At 37.9% G+C, this 22,898-nt stretch overlaps 1 protein-coding gene across 5 annotated transcripts in view; it reads right to left on the bottom strand.

Annotated features, from left to right (window-relative positions):
* Positions 1–264: 264 nt before the first annotated feature.
* Positions 265–22,898, bottom strand: part of LOC121868065 (adenylate kinase isoenzyme 5-like) — a 76,300-nt gene continuing 53,666 nt past the window's right edge. For 2 of the 5 annotated variants that reach the window (XM_042368330.1, XM_042368329.1), the window contains 9 exons: positions 22,592–22,651; positions 19,989–20,171; positions 17,932–18,037; positions 17,442–17,558; positions 14,223–14,422; positions 12,656–12,769; positions 10,186–10,368; positions 9,853–10,034; positions 265–7,665 (listed from right to left, as the gene is read on the bottom strand). In XM_042368330.1, the coding sequence (XP_042224264.1) occupies positions 7,500–7,665; positions 9,853–10,034; positions 10,186–10,368; positions 12,656–12,769; positions 14,223–14,422; positions 17,442–17,558; positions 17,932–18,037; positions 19,989–20,171; positions 22,592–22,651 (1,311 nt within the window). In that variant the 3' untranslated portion in view covers positions 265–7,499. The remainder of the gene's footprint in view (positions 7,666–9,852; positions 10,035–10,185; positions 10,369–12,655; positions 12,770–14,222; positions 14,423–17,441; positions 17,559–17,931; positions 18,038–19,988; positions 20,172–22,591; positions 22,652–22,898) is intronic. The other 3 variants (XM_042368331.1, XM_042368334.1, XM_042368332.1) reach the window with 2 other exon arrangements.

Here is a 22,898-nt window from a genome sequence, read left to right as displayed (position 1 = left end):
ATGACCAGTAACCTGGAGGAGCTGGTGAAACATCGTGCTCCATGTAAGACATAAACCCTTTTGTTTTTTCGTGGAAGGTAAACTCCGACTATACATAAGACTTGATAACAACATGTACATGCATATCATAGTCACTTCTCTTGTTAGATAAATTTAAAAGAAAATGACCCATCTGAAACAAAACCTAATACTGTATAACAGATTCCTCTTCATCTGATACCAATATGGTATGTATCATAAGTGGAGTGGAGTGAAAAACTGGCAAAGTGTAGTTATATTTTATTTGTCGTAGCATAACAAATTGAAACATTTTATAAATATCATTAAGTGAAGCTGTAGAAATATTCCATGGTGAACAAAATCACACCGTCTACAATCTGTATTCTAAGCTGTTGCTTAGCGTTCTGCACTAGCGCCTACAAGCTTTGTTGCCCTAGATAGATAAAATCTTTTTAGAAAATTTATTTTGTAGTATCATATAATAATATTTATATATACCCTGCTGTTTATCCAACTTTCGTTGATATGGAGCCTGATTTATTAAGTCACAAATGTAATTTGTAATTTTCCATATTTTGCTGTGCAGTTCAGGGACAGGGGGAGTCTCAGTAACCTAGAAAGCAATTATATTTCTATGTGATATCATACCACCATTTCTAATTACTCCTAGACTCTTGTGAAAAAGAACACGACTAAATGTAAGATGCATCTTTTTTTTTTAATTTACATAAAAACATACTGTATATGATAAGGTGGCATTACCAGTTCTTCTCATTTTACAAATTTTTTCCTCAATTTTCAAGACGCTTAATATAATTTTTGAGGAAAGAAGTGCTTGTAATATATATGCCCTATGTTAAGACTACACTTTAAATATTTACCATTAAATATTTAATGTAATATTTTAACCCCTTAAGTTCAGCTCATTTCGACTTAAAAACTGAGACTGATAGAAACTTTCCTATTCAAATATCATTAATACTAGCATCTGGAGATGACGTGAAGGCAAAATAAAATTCGGCCACCGTGCCCTCAGCCGACCAAAGTGTCAAACCTCATCAGAGTTTTGTTCATATTTGTGAATCTTATTTGATAATTTATTCACATGGTAATTATTTAATGCCACTGTTTCCTAATAATTGTCCTATTTGTGCTAATATTCATTGACATTAAAATGAAGACAAGATGAAATGAAACCGAAATTCTATTTTATAATCTAGACCAGCCTAAGTGTCAGGTAAGTCTATAGGTGAACAACCAGTTTATCCATCAACAAAAGCACCTGGAACTATTCAAAAGTTCTGTGGCTCACAACGAAAGATCTGTTGCTCCTTTGTCTTATAACAGATCCCTGCGGTTACAACAAAAGACCGCAGCTATAGAATGAGATTTCAGGATCGATCCATTATTAAAAACCTCCACCACACTTCGACTTAAGAAAAAAATTCAAATGAAGCTAGACTTAGGATTTTTTTTTTACCCAAAATATTTACTGACACAGTTTCAATATAATATAGTACACGAAAAATAGAAGCATTAAAAATAATAAAGCTCAAAACTGTGAAATTTGGCCACTTTTCAAAATGCATAAAGTCATTAGGTACAGTATTTAGGAGCTATGACCTGGGTTTTTTTTTTTTAATAATACGTATGTACATTATGGTTATTGGTCTATGTGTTCTGACAGTCATGGTAAATTAATTCCATAAACTAAAAGTCCTTTGGCCAGTCAAAAGAAACATGTGCAAAAAAAAAAAAATAGATTAATAAAGTAATGAAGTATCTAAGTATCTAAGAACAAAAATCATAAAAAATATCAAAATTTGGTGGTGTCTTTATGATCCCCAAATAAAAAACTTACTTTTGAGAACATGCACGTTTAAGTTATTCTTGTAATTATGCTATTAGTACTGTGCATTTCTGATTTAGTGTGAATGATAATTAAATATGATCTATAAAGCATTGTTACTGATGTATTTATGCTCCTTTGTGAGTGGTGTGCATGTACTGTCTGGTATTATTTAGGCCTTTACCGGTTACTATAAACATCACTGGGACATTACTGAAATACACGTACCGATATTGCTCCTGCTTCCCACTCACCTTATTTCCTCTTTTTGGCATCTTTAACATGGTAGTGTACGTAAAATACACCGCAAAATACACCAAACACTACACGGTATGTAAAAATGTGTAGCAAAAGCCTTCCCACAATATCCACGTGGAGATGGCTGGTGTAACTTAAGCAGGGAACAACTGATACTGACTCAATGAGATGTCAGATGTAGCTAGGAGAAAGGACAAATAATTAGAAAAAAGCGTAAATAATTGCGAGAAGAGATAATAAATTTAAATATAAATATATGGTAACACCAGCGCTCTGGTAGCTAGTGATGATGAAATCAAAGCCAAGCCTTCCCCTTTATTTTTGTAATTATGTATTTTACGCAGTAAAAATCACCAAATGACTCTGTTACTTCGCGGAGGTGTTGCCAACAGTTTGCTCTATTTTTTATCTATGCAAAGTTAAATTTTGTTATTTTGAACGATTTTTCAACCTCGAAGCGTGGTGGCCTCATGGTGAATTGAAATAAAGTCACTGACTTGTACACATTGACAACACAATATAAATATATATATATGATGGCATTACACGTAGGTTAGGTTAAGTTAGGTCAGGTTAAGTTAGGTTAGGTTTTTTCCCTGCCTTTTTTTCTGTGACTTTTTCTTGTGACTTTTTCCTGGATTCGGCCTCATAATGGCTATATTGGATGACCTATGCTATACATATCAGCTTGTCATAGGAAGGAGCTACAATGCTACATAGGTCATCCAATACATTCGTTAAGTCATCTCTGTGAAAAATCTTCACCCTGTTACACTAGAGGCTATAAATGTGACGTAATATAAGCCTTGCCAGCTCCAAAGTTCATCTGCCACAGAGTAGGTATGAAGATTCACCAATTTTCCTAATACAGATGTTAAAATATAAATGGCATCCCCTATAACATACATAAACCAAGTTATGTATTGCACAATGTCTCAAAATATTTTACATATCTATTTTTATGGGTCATTTTTGTCTACATTATCTTTACAAGACACATGGAGACCTGTCATATCTTAATGTGAAATTTACACAGTATTTTTCTGGACAGATTCATACTAGTGATGATTGTTTCGCTACACTATTTATAAGTCTGTTGTAATAATTAACTAACAAGGTCAACAGCCCCATCCTAGATACCATGACAATATGGTGTCCGTAAGCATTTTCTCATGATGATTATAACAATAATTTGGTTTATTATAAACCTGTGTTGCTATATGTATGACTATGATTTGTCATTCTTTTCCAACTGCGTTAATATTGCAGAAATGAGCTCACATTTCATTACTCTAATTTCTAATCATTAATATGAGAAGAATATTTGTATTAAATTTGCCATTCATTAGCAAATTCAGAAGCCAAGATGCCACTGTGTGCAAATTAAATTTGGTTACTGGAAAATGTATTTATGTTGCTTCTGGCGTAATGATATTTAACAATTTAGAAAGCTTAATTGGGTGGTTTGTGTAATACAAATTTGTACAGGATATCATATTTTCGAAGCTTTACCCTGACAGTAACACATTACCTGGAGAAAGTTTACAGTCTTATTGGGTTTAGATTGAAGTTAAATTATATTTATTCAGCAGTTAACATTTTACAAAAATATTGACATTTACATATAATGTGTTCTGAACTGTGGACATGTTTATGGCCTTGATCGTAACTAAAACATACCTAATATTTATCAAATTTTCAGAGACAAGATGACTTGTACATGTGGACCAAGCCTAATTTTCAGGCTGGCTAAAGTTAGTACAGTATACCCTGACATATTGTAATACTGTATGCAATGCTTTTCTTCATAGAGAAGTAATTCATTAAGTCTTCGCTAATATAGCGTATATGTTTGGCAATGGAAATCACATCTCCTCCAAGCAGTTGCAGAGATTGAATTCATTGTAGATTATAAGATAAATTCTCTGATGACTGTATGTTTGCAATTCCCTTGACTTAAATTACAAAGAGAGAAGAACGTTTCAAAACCTACTTGTTATTTTAGCCGAATATTGTACTTTTCAATAGTGTATAATGTGCAGTACAGAGAGGTGGCTTATTCTCATGTGGTTAATAGTTTGGAAATTAATAAGTTTTTCATGATCATCACAGGAAGGGTCAGGAGATGTCAATGTGTTTAGATGAAGAAATGGAACTAATGCTGTCGGACTGACTGACCAGAATAAATAAATAAATAAAATATAAAATAAATAAAACTAAGCTAACACGATAGCTAGAGTCGCATCATACATAAGTCACAGAACCGTAACTCTAAGCGTGCCCAGCTGGATTAAAAGTAAATGTGAGATCCCAGAAGTAGACATTCCTGCTGACCACATGAAACATTTGTGATGTTCTGGCCCTGTAGCTCTGACTTTGGTAACAATGAAACTTGTAGACATTCTTGTAAAATTGACTTTAACAACCATCTGATTTTACTCAAAATATAATTTGCAACTTGCACATAATGGTAAATAGCCAAACTAAAATTATGATACTCCCAACCTTTTAAATACTTAATCCAAACTTTAGTTTATGATGGAGATCCAGAGATGATAATTATAAAGAATTAAAGTAAAGCTTTGTAAGTTACAATAAACCAAGTGTAAGAACAACTTAAGCATCAGAGGCAACCACCAAAACATTTTTCTTAAATGTTCGATAAACTTAATTCAAAATACCATAAAAATTAAGCATTAATCCCGGTACAGTATATTGTATTACTTTATATCTATCATCTACTGTACCAAGTTATATGTTAAAAATTCAGCAACCCGCGACTTTAGCAGCTTCATTTTCGAAGACGAGCGAGACGTTTCTGCACACATTGCTGTGTTGAAGATTAATACAAAATTTTAAATACATTTACTTGGTGTAATATGAATGATGAATATCATCACCCAAAAAATGCTTAAATGAAGAAGTATTGATGCATATTGTTCACACTGTACTATATAAAACCAGAGTTGGCACAAGTAACACCATCATTGCTTTAAATATAATGCTAAGGATATTTTTTTTTCATGTAAGAATATAGGGTATATCACTTGACCAATGTACTTATATCAACAAGCGGATTATCCATGTAATTCGGACATTTTTTTTATTAGGATCAGTTATATGCTGTGGAGACCAACCCAAGATCAATTTAAAGTGAGCCAAAGTGATTTTTCATCAAATGGTCGAGTCTATAATAATAATATGGAAAGAAATTTGATAAACATTATTTTACAAGAGACTTTTGGTTATGTAGAGGATTTCTATCACTGATATTTACTTAAAAAAAAGGCATGTGTTCTATGTCCATACTTAAACATACAGTATTACCGAAAACAATGCAGGATTCCCATAGGAACTCAGTTTAGATCAACCCCTGCTCTTGCTGTTGTGAAAAATATTTGTTTTCAGTGTAAATTTCCTGATTAATAATCTTAAACTCTGGATAGAATATCTCGAGACAAAATGTCACGTATAAAAAAATAAAAAATTTGCATCACGTTGCCACTGTCCTTTGTCTCATGAGAAGAAGGAAGTCCTCACAGACACTTCATGTCGTTGAAGGACACATTGCTCATGACAGTTTATGTTGCTTCTGGTATATAATGTTATTCTTCATCAAGCATGTGCTTTTGTGATAATATTAGCGCATCAACCACAACACTTTAACTCCAGAGCAAATACTATTTTTGTAATGAGACAGAGGAAGACCTTTCCTGGAGAGATGAGAATATTCATTCCTGACGTGACACAGCACTGCTGAAAAGCATAACATAACCCAAAGAATATTTTTATTAACTTAAAAAATGATAAAAAAAGTGTTTTCTTCTGTTTGTACTGATAATTTTCTCCATCAACATTACTCGATAGGTGCGATCAAACTCCTTTAGGAAGGAATGCTCCTATCGGAAGAGGATGTCCCTCCAAGAACAGTACGCTTTTCCAGGCATACAGTATATGTCCACTTTGGAGTATGTACACTGTAGTATCAGCCGTTCTTTCTAATAAATAAATTATTAAATTAAATAAATTTACAGAAGTGACAAGGATGATGACCTCGCCGCAATTCAGTGAGGTAATACAGTATTATTTTGGAACAACATACTTTCAGGTATGACCTGTGAAGGTCGTTGTTACGTCATTTTAGATAATGTGATTTTGCCAAGAGTCTCTATTCCTGGATTTTCTGTTCTTGACTCTTTCCAACATTGTAAATGAAAATCATTATCTGAATTTTGTTTTAGTATGAACTTATTTGCTGTTCATTTATCAAATCATGAAAATTCTTTGAACACCAATGGAGTCAAAGTCATGTGTTCATCAACATATACATATGTAGAAAATCAGCAGTAACAGGTACAAACTCTGATTTGCAAATGCATATGGCTGTGGCTTTCCAGAACACTTCTATTATCATTAATTTCAAAGATTTTAAAAACAAATGGAAGTAATTTTATTACACCTTTTGTGTGTTTGTAATTTCATTTAAATAAAAGGTTTACCCCTAACCATAGAGTCCAAAATACTGTTCTTACCGTCAAGTAAGAGCAGCATAAAGATGGTTTGTGATATTTTCCTGACAGTGCTTCAAGTATGCTTTGTTATAAAACATTACTGTACAGTACTTTTAATCTACATTACATAAAAATAAATGAATAAGCAGCATAGAAGTGATAAAGTTTATGACGTTGATTCACGACCAGATTATGCGCGCAAGAAGCTTTTAGTATGAACGTAAACATACTTGTCAAACCAACCATTGCTACCTGAGATCTATATACAGTATATCCTCCAGGGCACCAACTGAAGAGTATCCATAAAAGTGATGAATTTTGCTACAGTGTTGATATACCTGGACCATTTGTTTTTCGTATTCTGAAAAACAGTATCTTAAGAGATAACAAAAATAAGACTATTTGGATATCATAATTCTTCACATAATACGGCTAAAGGAATCGGTTCTGAAGGTGTATTATACACTAGCTATCATATCATTGAGCACCATTCATAGCAATGATGTGTTTCCTAAATTGATATTCTAATCCACCATGAAAAATTAATACTTGAATAAATTCCCTAAAAGAGCATGTTTAGGAGTAGCATAAAACTTGTACAGAAAAAGAGGTGTTCTCACTAAAGGACATACACTTTAGCCAGCACCTGATAAGCAAGGTTAGTGCCGGTACTATGACAATAAAACCCACGCATAGAAGCAAAACAATAGACATAGTGAAAGGAGACACAGCCATCTATCTTGGTCTTTCTTATCAACATGAAAAGAACCGAAGCAGATAGAAGTGTCGCCGAAATTTCCTGCATCGTCAACTTTGTTTCTAATGGAAGATTGTATTATCACAGACCTTCTTCGGCAAACTAAATAGGGCACCTGCAGGTGTCAGACCGCCTCGTGTTTCATCAAATTCTTGGAAGCTGTCGCTAAGACCTCCACCTCACTAAAGTCGTGAGAGAGCGACTTATCGTCAATTTCAGGGTCAGGGCCCGGTGGTACTAGGGCATGGCCATTGGATTGGTCCCGACTCGTGTCCTCCTCTGGGTTGCCTCTGTAGAGCATATGACAGGGTTATTAATTTAATAATTAAGTGATATGACAAATACACCAACGCAAATAACATTGTTTGGACAGTCTATCCCAGTGGTTCTCATATCAAGTAGAAATTAATAGCAGGGTACAACTAGCAAAGTATACAGTGGGTGAAGGCTCCCATTGTGTACTGATGACCTAAAGAGTTTAAACATAAAACAAGCAAAAAGCATCAATTTGCCGAGTCATCGCGACCCACTGAAAATCGGTTTGCGACCCATGGTTTAAGAACTATGGGTTTCTGTATTGTATATTAATGAATACTCTATTCAGTAATATACAATAATAATTTTTAGTTGAATGATGGCAAAAACAGAATTGCATGGTCAATTTTTATTGGTGCATCACGTGAGTGGATGTAATACTCGCCCCCTCATCCAACAATCGACAGTTCGAGTTCCACAGCCAGCAACTGAGTGGGGCATTCATGGGCAAAGACTATATTCAAGTCTTAGAGGAAGTATTTTTACCGTCGGTGCAAGTCATAGCCATTCCTCATCCACACACATCATTACCTTTGTGCAATGTGGTGAAAGACTGGGCCATCATGTGCCGCCCGCGAGTGGGATGTGGGCGATGAAGTTAGTTCTCAAACCAGTGAATGAAAGACACAGGAGGTGTGGGAATCAAGTGGTTGAAGCTCAAGGAGGCTGGACCTCGTATTGAAAGTAAAATCCTATATCTGTTCTGTACCATAATATTTCTTTTTTCTTTGTGATAATATAACCTTAGCAGTAATACAGACGTCAGTGTTTCTGTATATAAATTACAGTACAGTTCATAAATTTATAAAGAAAAATAAATATGTGTATTGTTTTGTTTTACAAACATAAGTAAACATATACAGTAGAAGAATTTTCATTTTATATCTAGAGGGAAAATACATCCTTATGTAATCCCAGATCAAGGTTAAATTTGCATTGCTTATGTGTCAATATGAATACATTGTTTTAATAAAATAATGTCCCAGTATGTGCAAACACTATACTGTAATTACTGTACTGTTGAAGATATTAACACTAGTATTCAATGGCAAATTATTCATCCTTTCTAGTTGTCAACCCTAACAACTTTATCTGTCCAGAATCACTGTTGAGTATAAGAGGTCTAACCAGAGGCCTGGTCCATTAGTGACAAGTGTAAAATATGCTACTAATAGTGACCCCACTCTAAGATCTAACACATCATGGTATCATGCTTAGGTCGAACAAGGGAGACTGAGTAGTAGTTGGATTGGCATGCCGAGGGAATGATGGCACAGATAGTTAGTAAAGCTAGGTATACTTCCATGCACTGTTGTTGGATGCACAGAAATGTGAAAGTGGCACTGATGGCACCTTTGGGTACATTAACAGGTGAGGAAGACTCCCCTGTGATTATTGGTTGCAGCTATGAGTGGATGGTGGGGGAATGTGGCAGAGTTGAGGTTGCTGTGGGTGAGCAGTAACAGTAATATGGTTGGCATGGGTGTGCTCTGTGGCACTAATGGGTGAGTGGGCATGATGGGTTGAAATGTGAGCGGCTTGAGGTAATTATAAACGTGTGCACTAGCAGCGGCATGAGTGAGTGATATTAACAGGTTATTAGCGTGGGTATGTGAGATATTGGTAAGGCACTGGGAATAGTGGTTGACAGAAGTAGATGTGGTCAGGGGGAACTGTTGCATTAATAGCAACATTATGGAGCCAGGGTCACTGCGATGAAATTACGCAATCACCAGTCAAGGGTGAATGGGTACGATCATCAGGACTGAGTGGACAGGACCATCAGGGGTGGGTGGTCTGAACCATCAGGAGTGGGTGGGTAGGACCATCATGGGTGGGTGGACTGAACCATCAGGGGTGGGTGGGTAGGACCATTGGGGGTGGATGGACAGGACCATCAGTGGTGGATGTGCAGGACCATCAGGGGTGGGCGGGCTGGACCATCATGGGTGGGTGGGCTGAACCATCAGGGGTGGGTGAGTAGAACCATTAGGGGTGGGTGGGCTGAACCATCAAGGGTGGGTAGGTAGGACCATCGGGGGTGGGTGGACTGGGACCATCAGGGGTGGGTGGAATGGACCATCAGGGGTGGGTGGGCTGGGCCATCAGGGGTGGGTGGGCTGGACCATCAGGGGTGGGTGTAGCAGCTGAGGCATGTAAACCTGGTGGTGTGTGTGACAGCATCTAAGCAGGGGCTGGCAGGCTGGGTGGACCCTTCCCGCATAGAGGGCGTGGGCGTGTGAGTGGCCGACCTGTGGGTACGGCGAGCCAAGTTCTGCGTCTCTACGTAGATTGCTCGTTTCACTTCCCTCTCCACCTGTTCCCAGTCTGCATCACCGTCGATCTGCAAGAAAAGTAAAAATCAGCTAAATCAAGAAAACCTTACATTTCTTTGAGGACGAGCAAGGTTAATCACAAACCTTAACAGTCAAACCTACAGTTTCTGAGATACAGACTGACACTGTCACCATGGTTTCACTCTTGGTGTCACTTACAATCTTAAGTCTGTTCTTTTCGTCGAAGGCCTTGAGCATGGGTAGGGTCACCTCGCGGTAGATGGCAAGTCGCCGTCTGGCCGCCGCGACGTTGTCGTCTAATCGGTTTTCTCTCCTGCCTAAGTTCCTTCCCAGCTCAAGCTCTGAGCAGTCAATCAGGAGTAATGGTGGGATCTGATGAAACTGCAAGTAAGGAAACGATATTTGAAAAACACTTTCCTTTGTAAGATAAGTAGCAGTAAATTGAAAGAGAAATAAATGGATCCCTTCCATTTCTTGCTATGTTTATCATGAGAAATGGTCACAACTATAAATTTATGGTGAACAGAAAGTCTACATTGGTAGACAGTTTCATACATTTTATTGAGTCACCTTGACTCTACCAAAATGTCAGTTTTTCTGCTAATTTTTTGAGATGTTTGTGTATTTGTGACCCTGAATTTATTGAAGAAGAATTGCAACACACATAATTCATTGCACAAAATCTTGGGTACCCTCCATTGTTTGTTGATCGTTGTCTTAAAAAGGCTAAAAAAAATGTTATTGTACTCAAACTAGACAAGTTTCTACATTTAAGAATATTTTTACTCTACTTTATCGCAATGAATTTGTCCCGTTAGTTCAGTTCCTTAAATTATTAAGTTTGACTCAACTATTACTAATATATTAATTAAGAACAGCCCAACCTTGAATGTAAATGGAAGTGTTTACTGCTTTCCATGTAGAATGGAAATTATGTCGGTCAGACTGGGAAAGCATTGCAACTTAGAATAAAACAGCACAAGTGTAATATGAGAACAGCATCTGAAAACAGTGCACTTTTTGTTCATATAAAGAACAATAATCATCCCATGGATTGGAAAAACAGCAAAGAAGTTTTTAAATCAATATGAGTCACAGAAAGACTTCTGGTTGAAGCAAGTTTGATTAGGGAAATGAATTCTATAATCCTTAGTGATGGTTAGTAAATTTATTTGTCAGTGGCCCAAGGTTAAAAATGCTTTGAAAGCATTTGAGGTAGATGTAGGGTAGATGATTAGAGGGTCTCACATTTTTTACCTGACTTGACATAACTTGTTACGTTGCCCATATTTACAAGCTCTTTTTTCTTGTGGGGTGGAGGTGGTGTGTGAATTAGTGAATCCCATGTTACTGACCTGACCTGATGTTTTGCAAGGTCACCCTTTGTATATAAGCCTCTCTCAGTCCCTGTAAATTCAGTTGCCTCTGAAGATGTCTTGAATAAAGATGAAAGCTACGGTGCTCCATTGTATCCCTTTTCCTGTGTGGTTATATATATATATATATATATATATATATATATATATATATATATATATATATATATATATATATATATATATTTATTTATATCATGTGCATTGGTAATTGTCTTTCTGCTCCTTTAGCCTGTATTTATATGGAGTTTTTGAAGCTAGATTACTACCCAACATAGGTGATTTGGTATTATTGCATTTTCAAACCTCACATTCTTACCACAAATCTATTATCATATTCGAATAAGACGTTTAATTATAGGATAATTTTCATCTATTACATTACCGTCGCAAATGTTTAATAACGGAGATAGCGTATCCAAAATGTTCTTTATTTTCTTCCATTAATCTTCCGCCATTATCGCCTGCCTCACCTCCCACACTGCGTGTCTCCTTCATAAATCATCACGTGCATGCGCTCCCATACACGTCACGCGGCCAATCATAAGCTTTTATTTATTTATTTTTTTTTGCAACCAATTAAAATGATTTGGGGTTCAATTTGCGGTATTTCTGGCCTAATCAAATTCGATTTTTTTGGGGGGGTCTCATATTTCCAACCATGGAAGTCTGTGATGGGTGTCACTTAAATTATATGGAGCTGATTGCGAATTTTTGGGAAAAAACGAAGAAACTCTAGTATTTTTTCGATCGCATGGTGTTCTCCCGACCTCAGTAAAGTGTCTTCATCACTTCTTGGAAGAAGCTTCCCGCCTATACCCCCGTTAAGCGAGAATCAGCGTCAGCAACCTGTAAGAATCTCAGAATCCAACGACGAACAAGAACCAGGCCAATGAGGTAAGAAAATAGGTGATTCCATCATATGGTGAGAGTCAGTTAGGTTTGGTTTATGTTTTTCTAGTGTTTTGGGTGTATTTTGTATTCGCTTAGCCATTATTTTGGGGGGGAAAACGTCCCACGAAAAGAAATCGACAAAAAAATGGCCAATTTCCGACGTAAATGAAGGTCATATTCGGTCTAAACACACACAAATACACTAGAAAAATATATTTTTGACTCTCTAACAGAGTGAGGTGCGCTTAAGCAAATTTACCGGTGATTTTATTCTTCCATGGTATAGATAGATGATGTTCTTTGTCTTTGGCCTAGAAACAGGAACCCACTGGAATTTTTGGACAAGCTTAATGATCTTGTCCCTAGTATTATCTTCACTTAACCCTTAGGCCCCTTACCTTCTCTTCAAAGTTCTGAGCTTGAATAATATCCCTCGGGAAGCCAACCAATACAACTCCCTCTCGAGTCTTCAGTTCCTCCAGCTTCTTCCTCACTAGTTCCAGCACCAGGTCCTGTGGCAGAGAAGCATCATTACTACTGAGTATCCATAACCCCAGCCAGATATAGGTAAGAAAAATAACATTACACATATGTGCGAGTGTGTGCGCATATATATATATATATATATATATATATATATATATATATATATATATATATATATGCAAGTAAATTACCACCTCACTTGCAAGATTACCTTCTTTTACTAACAGACAATACTACTGTACATCTCCTTCTTCACCTACAACAAATTCTACTCTTCTCGTTTTTCCCTTCCACCCAACTCCCAAACTAGATCAGTTTCTAGAGCTGATATCGTTTCTTCTATCAGGGCGGATCTGTGCAGCATCTCCAAATTGGGATGTAGAAATTTGGCAGACTTCAATACTGTAGTAAGAAAACATAGTATTTACCAATTACATTTTACACAATAGAAGACCCACCACCAATCACATTTCAGGGAGCAATCATTTTGCCAAATTCTAAAATAAATATGCTAGGCCTCACCATGGCCTCAATGGTGGTGTAGAGGATAACAGATGGTTGTAGTATTTCCTTCTATGGTGGTGTTGTAAAGGATAACAGGTGGTTGTGGTACAACACTTCCCTCTCCATAATAGTGGGTAACACATGATATGGTGAGGGTTCTTAGTACTGGGGTGTTAATGGGTTCAGGACACTGCCATACCCATCTGCTCACACATGTTGTACAGATACAATAGCTACTTCATCTCCTGAGCAGTTGCTACAGGATTATAAAAGATTCAGTCGTCCTAACTTGAAGTACTGGTCTCAATCTGGGGTGGAATCAAAGGCATTTCATCTTATTAACTCGCTTTCTTTAGTTAATAATCTCTCTTCCCTTTCTCTTCGCCGCAATGTTGGTTCACTCTCTCTCTTTTACAAGTACTTTAACGGGCAATGTAGTGTGTACCGCCTGCAAGGGAGCTCGTAACACTCGTCTTGCCCGCGGTGCCCACCGTTTCTCTGTGGATGTCGAGCACACTAGAATAACCCGTTATAATACATCCTTCTTTCCTCACACAGTCAAGCTGTGGAATGCTTTGCCTTCTTCTGTATTTCCATTCTCTTAAAATCTGTCTCGCTTTAAAATGCTGGTTTTACGGCATCTTCGTGGGTTGTGATGTTGATTAACATACTCGTTGTTCCCTCAAATTCGGTGGCCTGTGCCCAGGTGGGCTTATCCCCCATAAAAACAATATCTCACTTGCAGGATTACCTTCTCTCCCTCACCTATACAGCATTATCGCTCCTTCCTCACCTACAACATTACCTCTCTTTCCTCATCTATAACACTACCTCACTTACATTATTATTACTAACATTATTACTTCTGCTTCCTCACCTACAATACCATCTTACCTACAACACTACTGTACCTACAACACCACCTCACCTACAACACCACCTCACCTACAACACCACCTCACCTACAACACTCACCTGAGGTATCAACTCGCCCTTGCGCATGAGATTCTGTATCATGGCGACTTTCTCGCTGGGCAGGGCAGTGTAGGTCTCAGGGTCTTCCTTCCACCGGGCGAGGTTATCCCGAAGCATCTGACCCACACCCAGGCACGCCCAACCCGGATACAAGTAGGTGATACCACTCATTAGTCGCCATTTGTCGCTGCCAGGACCCCCTGTAATGAGAACTCACTTTATATACAGTACACCTTTGACTACACATTAACCACATATGATGTTATGGTAAATGAAATGTCATAATCATTAGTTTGTATAATAATAATAATAATAATACAAATAATAATAATATGAATATGAATAATATTAGTAATACTTATAATAATAATATTATGTATTTCATTAAATCATGTTCTTCATATTACTGCTACAGACTTGGCGAACTTATTGAATGATAGGGAAGTCACTGGACACTAACGCTTACAGTATTTAGATAAGTAAACATACAGACATATTTATATCTAAGTTAAATTTCACATCGGAATAATTATTTATACAATAAACCAATTATCAATAAACCAAACTCTTACAGAAGATGCTAAGATCAACATTAATAATCCAAAATATGATCTCAATTAGCTTGTTTGTACCACTGCTCACATCTTTTGTCACTCCCATTGCCCATCCCTGCTCTCCTTACCAGGTGCCTTGGTGAAAGAATAATGGCTGAATATAATGTACAATGAATCAGACAGATATAAGGTTGGTTAGGTTATTACTTTTTACGAGAAGATTCTTACATAAGATGGCTGTCTTATTGTGATTAGTATCCATGTTAATCTTCGTTAAGTAAGAAATACATACGATCCACAATCACTCACAAAGAAGAATTGAGAGGTGTTCATCGTAAGAAATTGAGATACTTTTGAAGAACAGTCATGGTACTTACTCATAAAGAAGAGTTGGGACACTTGTTTAAGGAGACTTAACTATACAATAAAACACGGTAAACCTCATCCTAACGATCTCTGTTACGAGTACCGGTATTTCCTTAAGGAATTGTTTGGTGTGTTAGTAGTTAGTGAGTCACGTCTGTTGTGTGGAGTTTGGAGGCGGGTCTACAGTATAATGCTCGGCTGTTTACGAAATAATATGTAATGTTCCGAATAGTTTTCTTTAGCGATATAATATACATAAATGAGTTTATTTAATGTTGAAGCTGAATTATTTGTAATTTATAAATAAAATATGATAAGAAATGTTTGTCAAAGCTACGCCCCTTTTGCCCAAGGCCAAATCATTTTAAAGTCCAATGATATAGCCTTAAGGCGGCGGCACACTGGGCAAACACGGTTCGGCCAGAAAAACAAAGAGACGTTTGCTTTACTCTGGGATGTTTTGTTGGCGCATCTGCCCAACGCAACGAAAACAACAACAACAAAGTGTCTAGACGAGATTCGTCATGGATCCCGTTACTACAGTTGAGGCCTTGCAAGATTGTGCTAGTTCTTCAATCGCTGAAGCAAGTGTGGCGTCTGCAAAAGCTAATGAAAAGACAATGGGTGCCGTCGCGTTGTGAAGTTTCTTTAAATGTGGCGGCGGCTGGTTGGTCAAAGAAGACCCTGAATAATGATTTGATAATACTAAATTAGTTTTAAAGTGACGAATAAAAAGAATTATGTCACCGTTTATCTGTTATATTTAAAATTATTATTGTTTCATGATTTACTTCAATTTTCACTAGAAATTATATGAAATTCATTTGAGCACTAATCCAGCCAGCAAAGATCACCGCCAAACCATTGTCCATTTCTAGCAACAACCGAAATCATGCTGTTTGTTGGGCATTTTAGCCAACTGCCAGCAGAAAGGGCAACATGTTTGTAGGAAAGTGCCCAGTGTGCTGCCACCTTTAGCCGACCACATTTGATGATTTGGTGTGTGCCGCCAGTTGAGTCAGTTTCGGCCTGGCTACTGCATAGATGAGTACTCTCTCTCTCTCTCTCTCTCTCTCTCTCTCTCTCTCTCTCTCTCTCTCTCTCTCTCTCTCTCTCTCTCTCTCTAAGCTCCCTAACAAATGGTGGAACAAGCAATATCTACAAGCTACCTAACAGTCACTTTAGGAGTGCATTTTTGTTACTTGTTTAGGAACTATGTTTATTTCTCGTGATTATCATTACTTTTGATTTTATATAATTCATTTTACTTTATTTTTTTATATAAACTGGAAGTTAACTTGACCTGGTGGACAGTGAAAGGATATTAAAAGTGAACTGAGAGTAATCAATAGTTATGACTACAGCCCCCGGGTCGTAACAAACACCCAAAAGGGAACACGTCACATCACAAACCACTATACATACCCGAGGTAACGTCCCTCGGGTAAATCCTTAAACAAGCCATTGTTTTCTTTTAATTTTGTAATTTTTCTCATCTCCGACCTGTTTCTGCAGTTTGAGTGTGCAGTTAAGTACCTGGCGTCTCTTCTTAGAGTTTTAGATATGTTAAAAACTTTGCTGAAATTATTATACTGGACAAGACCTATCCATTTCACAATTTATCTTGACGTATTCATTAGACAATCGTCTTACACACACTAGAATCATAACTCCAATATAAGTCTCAGAGAACACATAACTTTGTTAAATAAATAATACCTTTAGCACAGCCCAAATAAGGTTACTGTATGGAAATGCTCGAATGACCCGCGTATGGCACAGAGATTTACTACTGAAGAAGAGACAGGGAGACTTCCCCATGAAGAAGAGGCAGGGAGACTTCTCTATGAAGAAGAGGCAGGGAGATTTGCCCATGAAGAAGAGGCAGGGAGATTTATCCATGAAGAAGAGGCAGGGAGACTACCCCACGAAGAAGAGGCAGGGAGATTTGCCCATGAAGAAGAGGCAGGGAGACTTCTCTATGAAGAAGAGGCAGGGAGATTTATCCATGAAGAAGAGGCAGGGAGACTACCCCATGAAGAAGAGGCAGGGGGCTTATCCATGAAGAAGAAGCAGGAAGACTTCCCCATGAAGAAGAGACAGGGGGACTTATCCATGAAGACAAGGCAGGGAGATTTACCCATGGAGAGGAGGAAGGGAGACTACCCCATGAAGAAGACGCAGGAAAACTTACCCATGAAGAAGCAGGAAGACTTCCCCATGAAGAAGAGGCAGTGGGATTTACCCATGAAGAAGAGGCAGGGAGGCTTCCCCATGAAGAAGAAGCAGGGAGACTTACCCATGAAGAAGAGGCAGGGAGGGTAGGTCGCATCTTCTGAGTTTACATTAATGGCTGAGGTGGAGAGCGGCTGATTCTGTTTAGATGTTGCCATACTACGATACTCTCGGTACGATCCTGGAGGTAAACATGTCATGGTGGTGGTATAATGGTGGTGGCGATTATGGAAAGGTTCATGGAGCAGCTGATAGATCATGGTTGCAGTGAAAAGGTTCTTGATGATGATTGAAATATGGTGGTGGTGGTCGAATGGTCATGGTTGTGGTTAGAATGGCAAGGTGGTGGTGGTGGTAAATTCAAGGTGGAACTAGAAATTCTGGTTAGATGAAGGTGCAGTTTGTCGTTACGGTCACTATTGTCAAGTAAACTGTATATCATAATTTATTTTCAATTAGGCGATTATATATCAATCACATGGGGCAGGATGTAAGTTACTGTGGTATCTTTATCTCTTCATCCCTTCCTGATACTGAGATGAGAGAGCACTAACCTATAGAGGCACGTGACGGGGGTGGTAGTGGAGGGGGCCTCATGATCTTGGCGTGAGCTCTCTGGACATCCCGGAAGACCTCCTCTTGACTCCTCTCGCCAGACACCTGCAACACCACACCTGCTTAACTACTACCACGTCTCGTTACCCCAATCTGAAGCTACACCCATTTCCACGACTCCGTGCTGAATTTAAGCCTCGTTTTATTACTCATTGCTGAAGCTAAGCCTGCTCATCAGCAGATTAATAATGTGAGAAAAGTGAGATTTGGGCGTCGTTGATACCATGTGATTACAGATAGATATCTGATGCTTAAACATCTTGATGCTAACCTAACCAAATCTTATCTGCCCCCCCAAAAAAAACTTAGCCTAATCTAAAATAATCTAACCTACCCAAACATAACTTAACCCCCATCCAGGTAGCGTTAGTGATTAATCATCAAGTGAAATAAGCGGGGGTTCATAATATTCATGATATCAGTAAAAACTAATATGTGATGAACTGAAATACACCTGAAATATAATATTTATTTATCCGGTTATAAAATCATGCAAACCAAGTTGAAATATCGACAAAGTCTCCAACATTACGTTATTTTTCAGGCTAAGTAGATGTTGTTCTCTTGTAGTTGTGGCGAACATAAGAAAGCAAATACTACCATTATGTGTGTGATATAGAGAAGCGAGTGGGCGATAATATAAAATAGGAATTTTAAATACTTTTGGTATATACGAAAATGAGCCTGAAACAGATGACTAAAAGTGTGTCTGTGTTTTTGAAGGAATAAGAAAATTTAGATCAACAGTAAATCGGAAGGAGAGAATACGAACATAATGACTGTAAGGAAAGGGAAGATAAGTTTGTCTGGAGTTATGTATGGATAAAGTGAAACAAATAAATTATTGGGTCTTATAAGAAGGTCGTTCAGATATCTAGACGGTCCGTCCCTCGTAACGATCTTCAAGAGTGAAGTGCTTCCCCATCTGGAGTACTGTCACCCCGTCTGGTCTCCGAGATATGCTAGGGACTGTCAGTTGGTTGAAAATGTTCAAAGGAGGGATTGGAGCTACCGTGAGAGATTGGAGCGCCTGAACTTGCCTAGCTTATACTACAGACGGGCAAGAGGTGACCTAATTGAGGTGTATAAGCACTACTCAGTCGAGTGTCCTTACTTGGAGCTGGCGGAAACTCGCCCCACAAGGGGTCACAGCTCAAGATTGAAGAAGCGGCAAGTCCAGAAAACTGTGAGGGCAAACTTTTTCGGAGTGAGAGTTGTGAACTCTTGGAACAATCTACCAGAAAGTGTTGTGAGCTCTTTCAAGACAAGACTTGACTAACACTGGAGCAGGTTCAGGCACATTCAGGAGCCGGTGCATGCCCAGTACTTGCCAACAGTGCGTAACTGAGACGTGACCGATCGCCGAAGTGGCTAACGAGTCGATCATTTGGTGAAGAGGTTAAAAGAAAAGGAAAAGTAACAGAGACGTGAACGATCGCCCAAGCGGCTAACGAGCCGATCAGTGATAAAGAGGATAAAGGTAAAAGAAGTGACTATGCCTTGATCCACCCTGCTGGACAGTGGGAGGCAGCTCGTGGCTTAATTATACTGTAATGGCAGATAAGTTTCAGCAGTGGATATTACACTGTCATTTCACTGCAATTATTAACGTCACTGGTATACTGGATCTCCATCGTGACTGTGACAATGTACAGGTCAGGTTATATATTAAAAATAAGAGTAAAGCATTTGAAGTATATATAATGGGTGAGCAATGACCTCAAAACAACGCACCAGAAGCCAATATTTGAAATTAAGCATCATGCCTGTGTTTAAACTTATAAAGTGTAAGATTATGATTAATAATTTACACATATGAAGGAAAGTTTACAGAAATGAATTGTGTAAGTCACATTTTACTTCAACAGTTTTTTATCACATGCTCTCCAGCTCATTCATCTGAAAAAGCAGTCCAACAAATAATATTTACTCAAAAGTTCCAAGTAGCACCTAAGACAAATAATGCCTTTAACCAACAACAAGTGTGATCACTCACCACATAGAGGAGTCCCTGGTTGTCGAAGTATTCACACACTGGGAGGACCTTACTGTGGAATTCTGAGAGTTCTTTCCTGGCAGCATCAAGCATGAGGGTGCCCATTCTCGCCCCAGCCTCCAGGTTGTTCAACAGCGTCGACTCTCGCCAGTCCAGGAGAATGGCCCCGTCGATGTTGCCTAGCTGCAACATGTAATACACCGTAAGTCATTGTTGCTTAAACTTTAGTTAGTCATATAAGTTTTGTTAATATTAAGGGTTTTTTAAATTTATAATTTTTCTGGCTTTCGTAAGTGCCTGTGCTTTGTAGTGCTGCTGTCATGCAGAAAGTGACTCCTGGTTGGAGTGGGTCTTCGCAAAAGGGTATGAAGATGATTTTGTTGACTGCCAAAAATCTTGAGAATTTGACAAATATTGTTAATAAGAGCATTCGTGGCCCGGCATCGGTTTACAAGTCGATTATGTACGACGTTAGACACTCAGATAAAAATGCTAAGATTATAAGCAAATGGGTTTCTTCTATGACTGAATACAATTATAAGATCAACAGTCATGTTTTTATTTTCAATTTCGAGAATACTTATATACGTATTGCTTCTCTAAACTCAAATTTGAGGTTGAATTCAGTATTGTGTTCAGTATCTTGCACACTTATAACTGAATGTGTTTTTGCCAGAAATGTTCATCTGCTAGATAATCCCCATCCCCTAAAAACCTGGAGAATGGTGGATTAACTATGCTTCTATTTTTTTTAGAGGTCATTGGACTAGTTTCTTAACAATGAACAGTAAGATTATGTCAGCTATTTATAACAGATATAAGCTTTGTGAATTTCTACATACCACATTAACCGTTTTAACGACCTTAAGAATATTTTTTCTAGTGAAGTAATTATATTAATTTTCTTTAAAACTCACAGCTACCAGTCGCTTCCCTCTCAGGCGCCCTCTCATTCATACCCTGTAACTTTCTTTACCGATATTACGAAATGCACTTGAAATTTTTAATACAGTATGTTGTTTTTTGCAAATAAAAAATTATATAGAATACATGAACAACAACATATAAAATTTCAATTAAACAATAGAATAATATAATTCAACTTCATTTTAACTGATATAACTACTTTATTAACGAAACTCTGCTTCATTATTTAACGTGACAAATAGACCCTAAGTCACTTTAATTTTACACAATAGAAGCTCTTAAGTATTAGGCCTATGTGTTATCCATGAAAGCCTGTAACAGACACATATAAAGGACAATTACTGCATCAAAAAGGTCGACGAGACATTTAACAGGAAAAAATTCTGCTTAGGATGCTTAGGAGAGAGAGGACAATTAGTATGATCTTTTCACACACACACACACAGACACACACACACACAGACACAGACACACACACACACACACACACACACATATATCACTACTATGTCATGCCCTTTCCTGCTTATTGTTCTTTCTTTCTTCCTCTTACCACCTATTCCTAAATTATACACTACAGTATTTGTACCAACCATCTGAACACACCTGGATCTGCTTTCTCTCTTCCACTTCTATCAATAACACATCTTATTTCTTTATCATTTATTCTCCTTATCTTATTTACCTATCTTATTACTCTCAAGTTCGTCATATCTGTGGATTGCCACTTGGCCCTGTCGCGTGTATATAGAATTCATATTTGATAACCATATATCTTAATCTCAATTCAACAGTTTCCCAGTAAATTAAGATATTTACCTTCTTTAACAGCACTTTTTCGTTCCTTACATTCTCAATATATCCAAGTACATTCTTTGAGGCACAGTTTCATAGAGAAATTTGAGTATTTGGAGACAAAACACCAGTCCAAAGTACCACAGTGCGATATACAGCTGATGAGAGGCAAGCATAAGTTGTACTAAAGAGCAGGAATAAAGGTTAATGGTTTTACACTGATGATGTATATCTTGGAGGACAATGATGTGTACATATAGTTAAGGCAGTGTACTGGCATTGCTGGAGTCCTAACCAACCGGAATACACTTTTGGAATTCCCGAGAACTTTAACTGTATTTCCATAGGAGCCTGAAATTTAAAAAAAGAAGGGTAAAGAGAGTGATGTCGTGTACACACAACATAAGACATGTAAGAGAGCAGTATGTTAGTAGGTGGCCCAGAGGGTAGCCAGGAACACTGATGAAAAGAGACACTCGGTGGGATGACTACTGGTCTTCTGGAAGCTGGGGTGTTGGGGAGGATATAGGGCTACAGTACCTCCACAGCTGGGGTGATGGGGAGGAAATAGAACTACAGTACCTCCGCAGCTGGGGTGTTGGGGAGGAAATAGAGCTACAGTACCTCCACAGCTGGGGTGATGGGGAGGGCATAGAACTACAGTACCTCCGCAGCTGGGGTGTTGGGGAGGAAATAGAACTACAGTACCTCCGCAGCTGGGGTGATGGGGAGGGCATAGAACTACAGTACCTCCTCACCAATAGTTTGGGAAGGACCACGCACCAAAATGAAAAACTCACACTGATCACAGGGGTACTGCTACAGAGAGCCAGCAAAAGAGACACTACGGATGCATCAGGGGAAGGTCTACACTCACTTACCACTCTGTTAGCACTTCTGAGTCGGCAGCTTTGACTCAAATAATATTCTCTCATTCTCAACTTCCCAGGGAAAACAGAATGAATATATTTGTCAGTAAAATTATTCAATATTGGAAATAACAAACAATAATCACAATAACAATAAACTATTATTTACATAGAACATTTTGCTCTGTAAAAAAATATTATTTTATTTAAAATTTACTCTGATTACATGTAAAACAAATTTGTACAGAAGTTGTAATGTTTTGCTGATAATAAGAAATTCAACATACAGTAAAATGGACTTTGACTGGCAACAGAGTTA

This window comes from Homarus americanus, unplaced genomic scaffold, assembly GCF_018991925.1.
Source record: "Homarus americanus isolate GMGI-L3 unplaced genomic scaffold, GMGI_Hamer_2.0 scaffold6894, whole genome shotgun sequence".
NCBI lineage: Eukaryota > Metazoa > Arthropoda > Malacostraca > Decapoda > Nephropidae > Homarus > Homarus americanus.
Note: the sequence above shows the minus strand (reverse complement) of the source record. Positions and strands in the feature narration are given on the sequence as shown.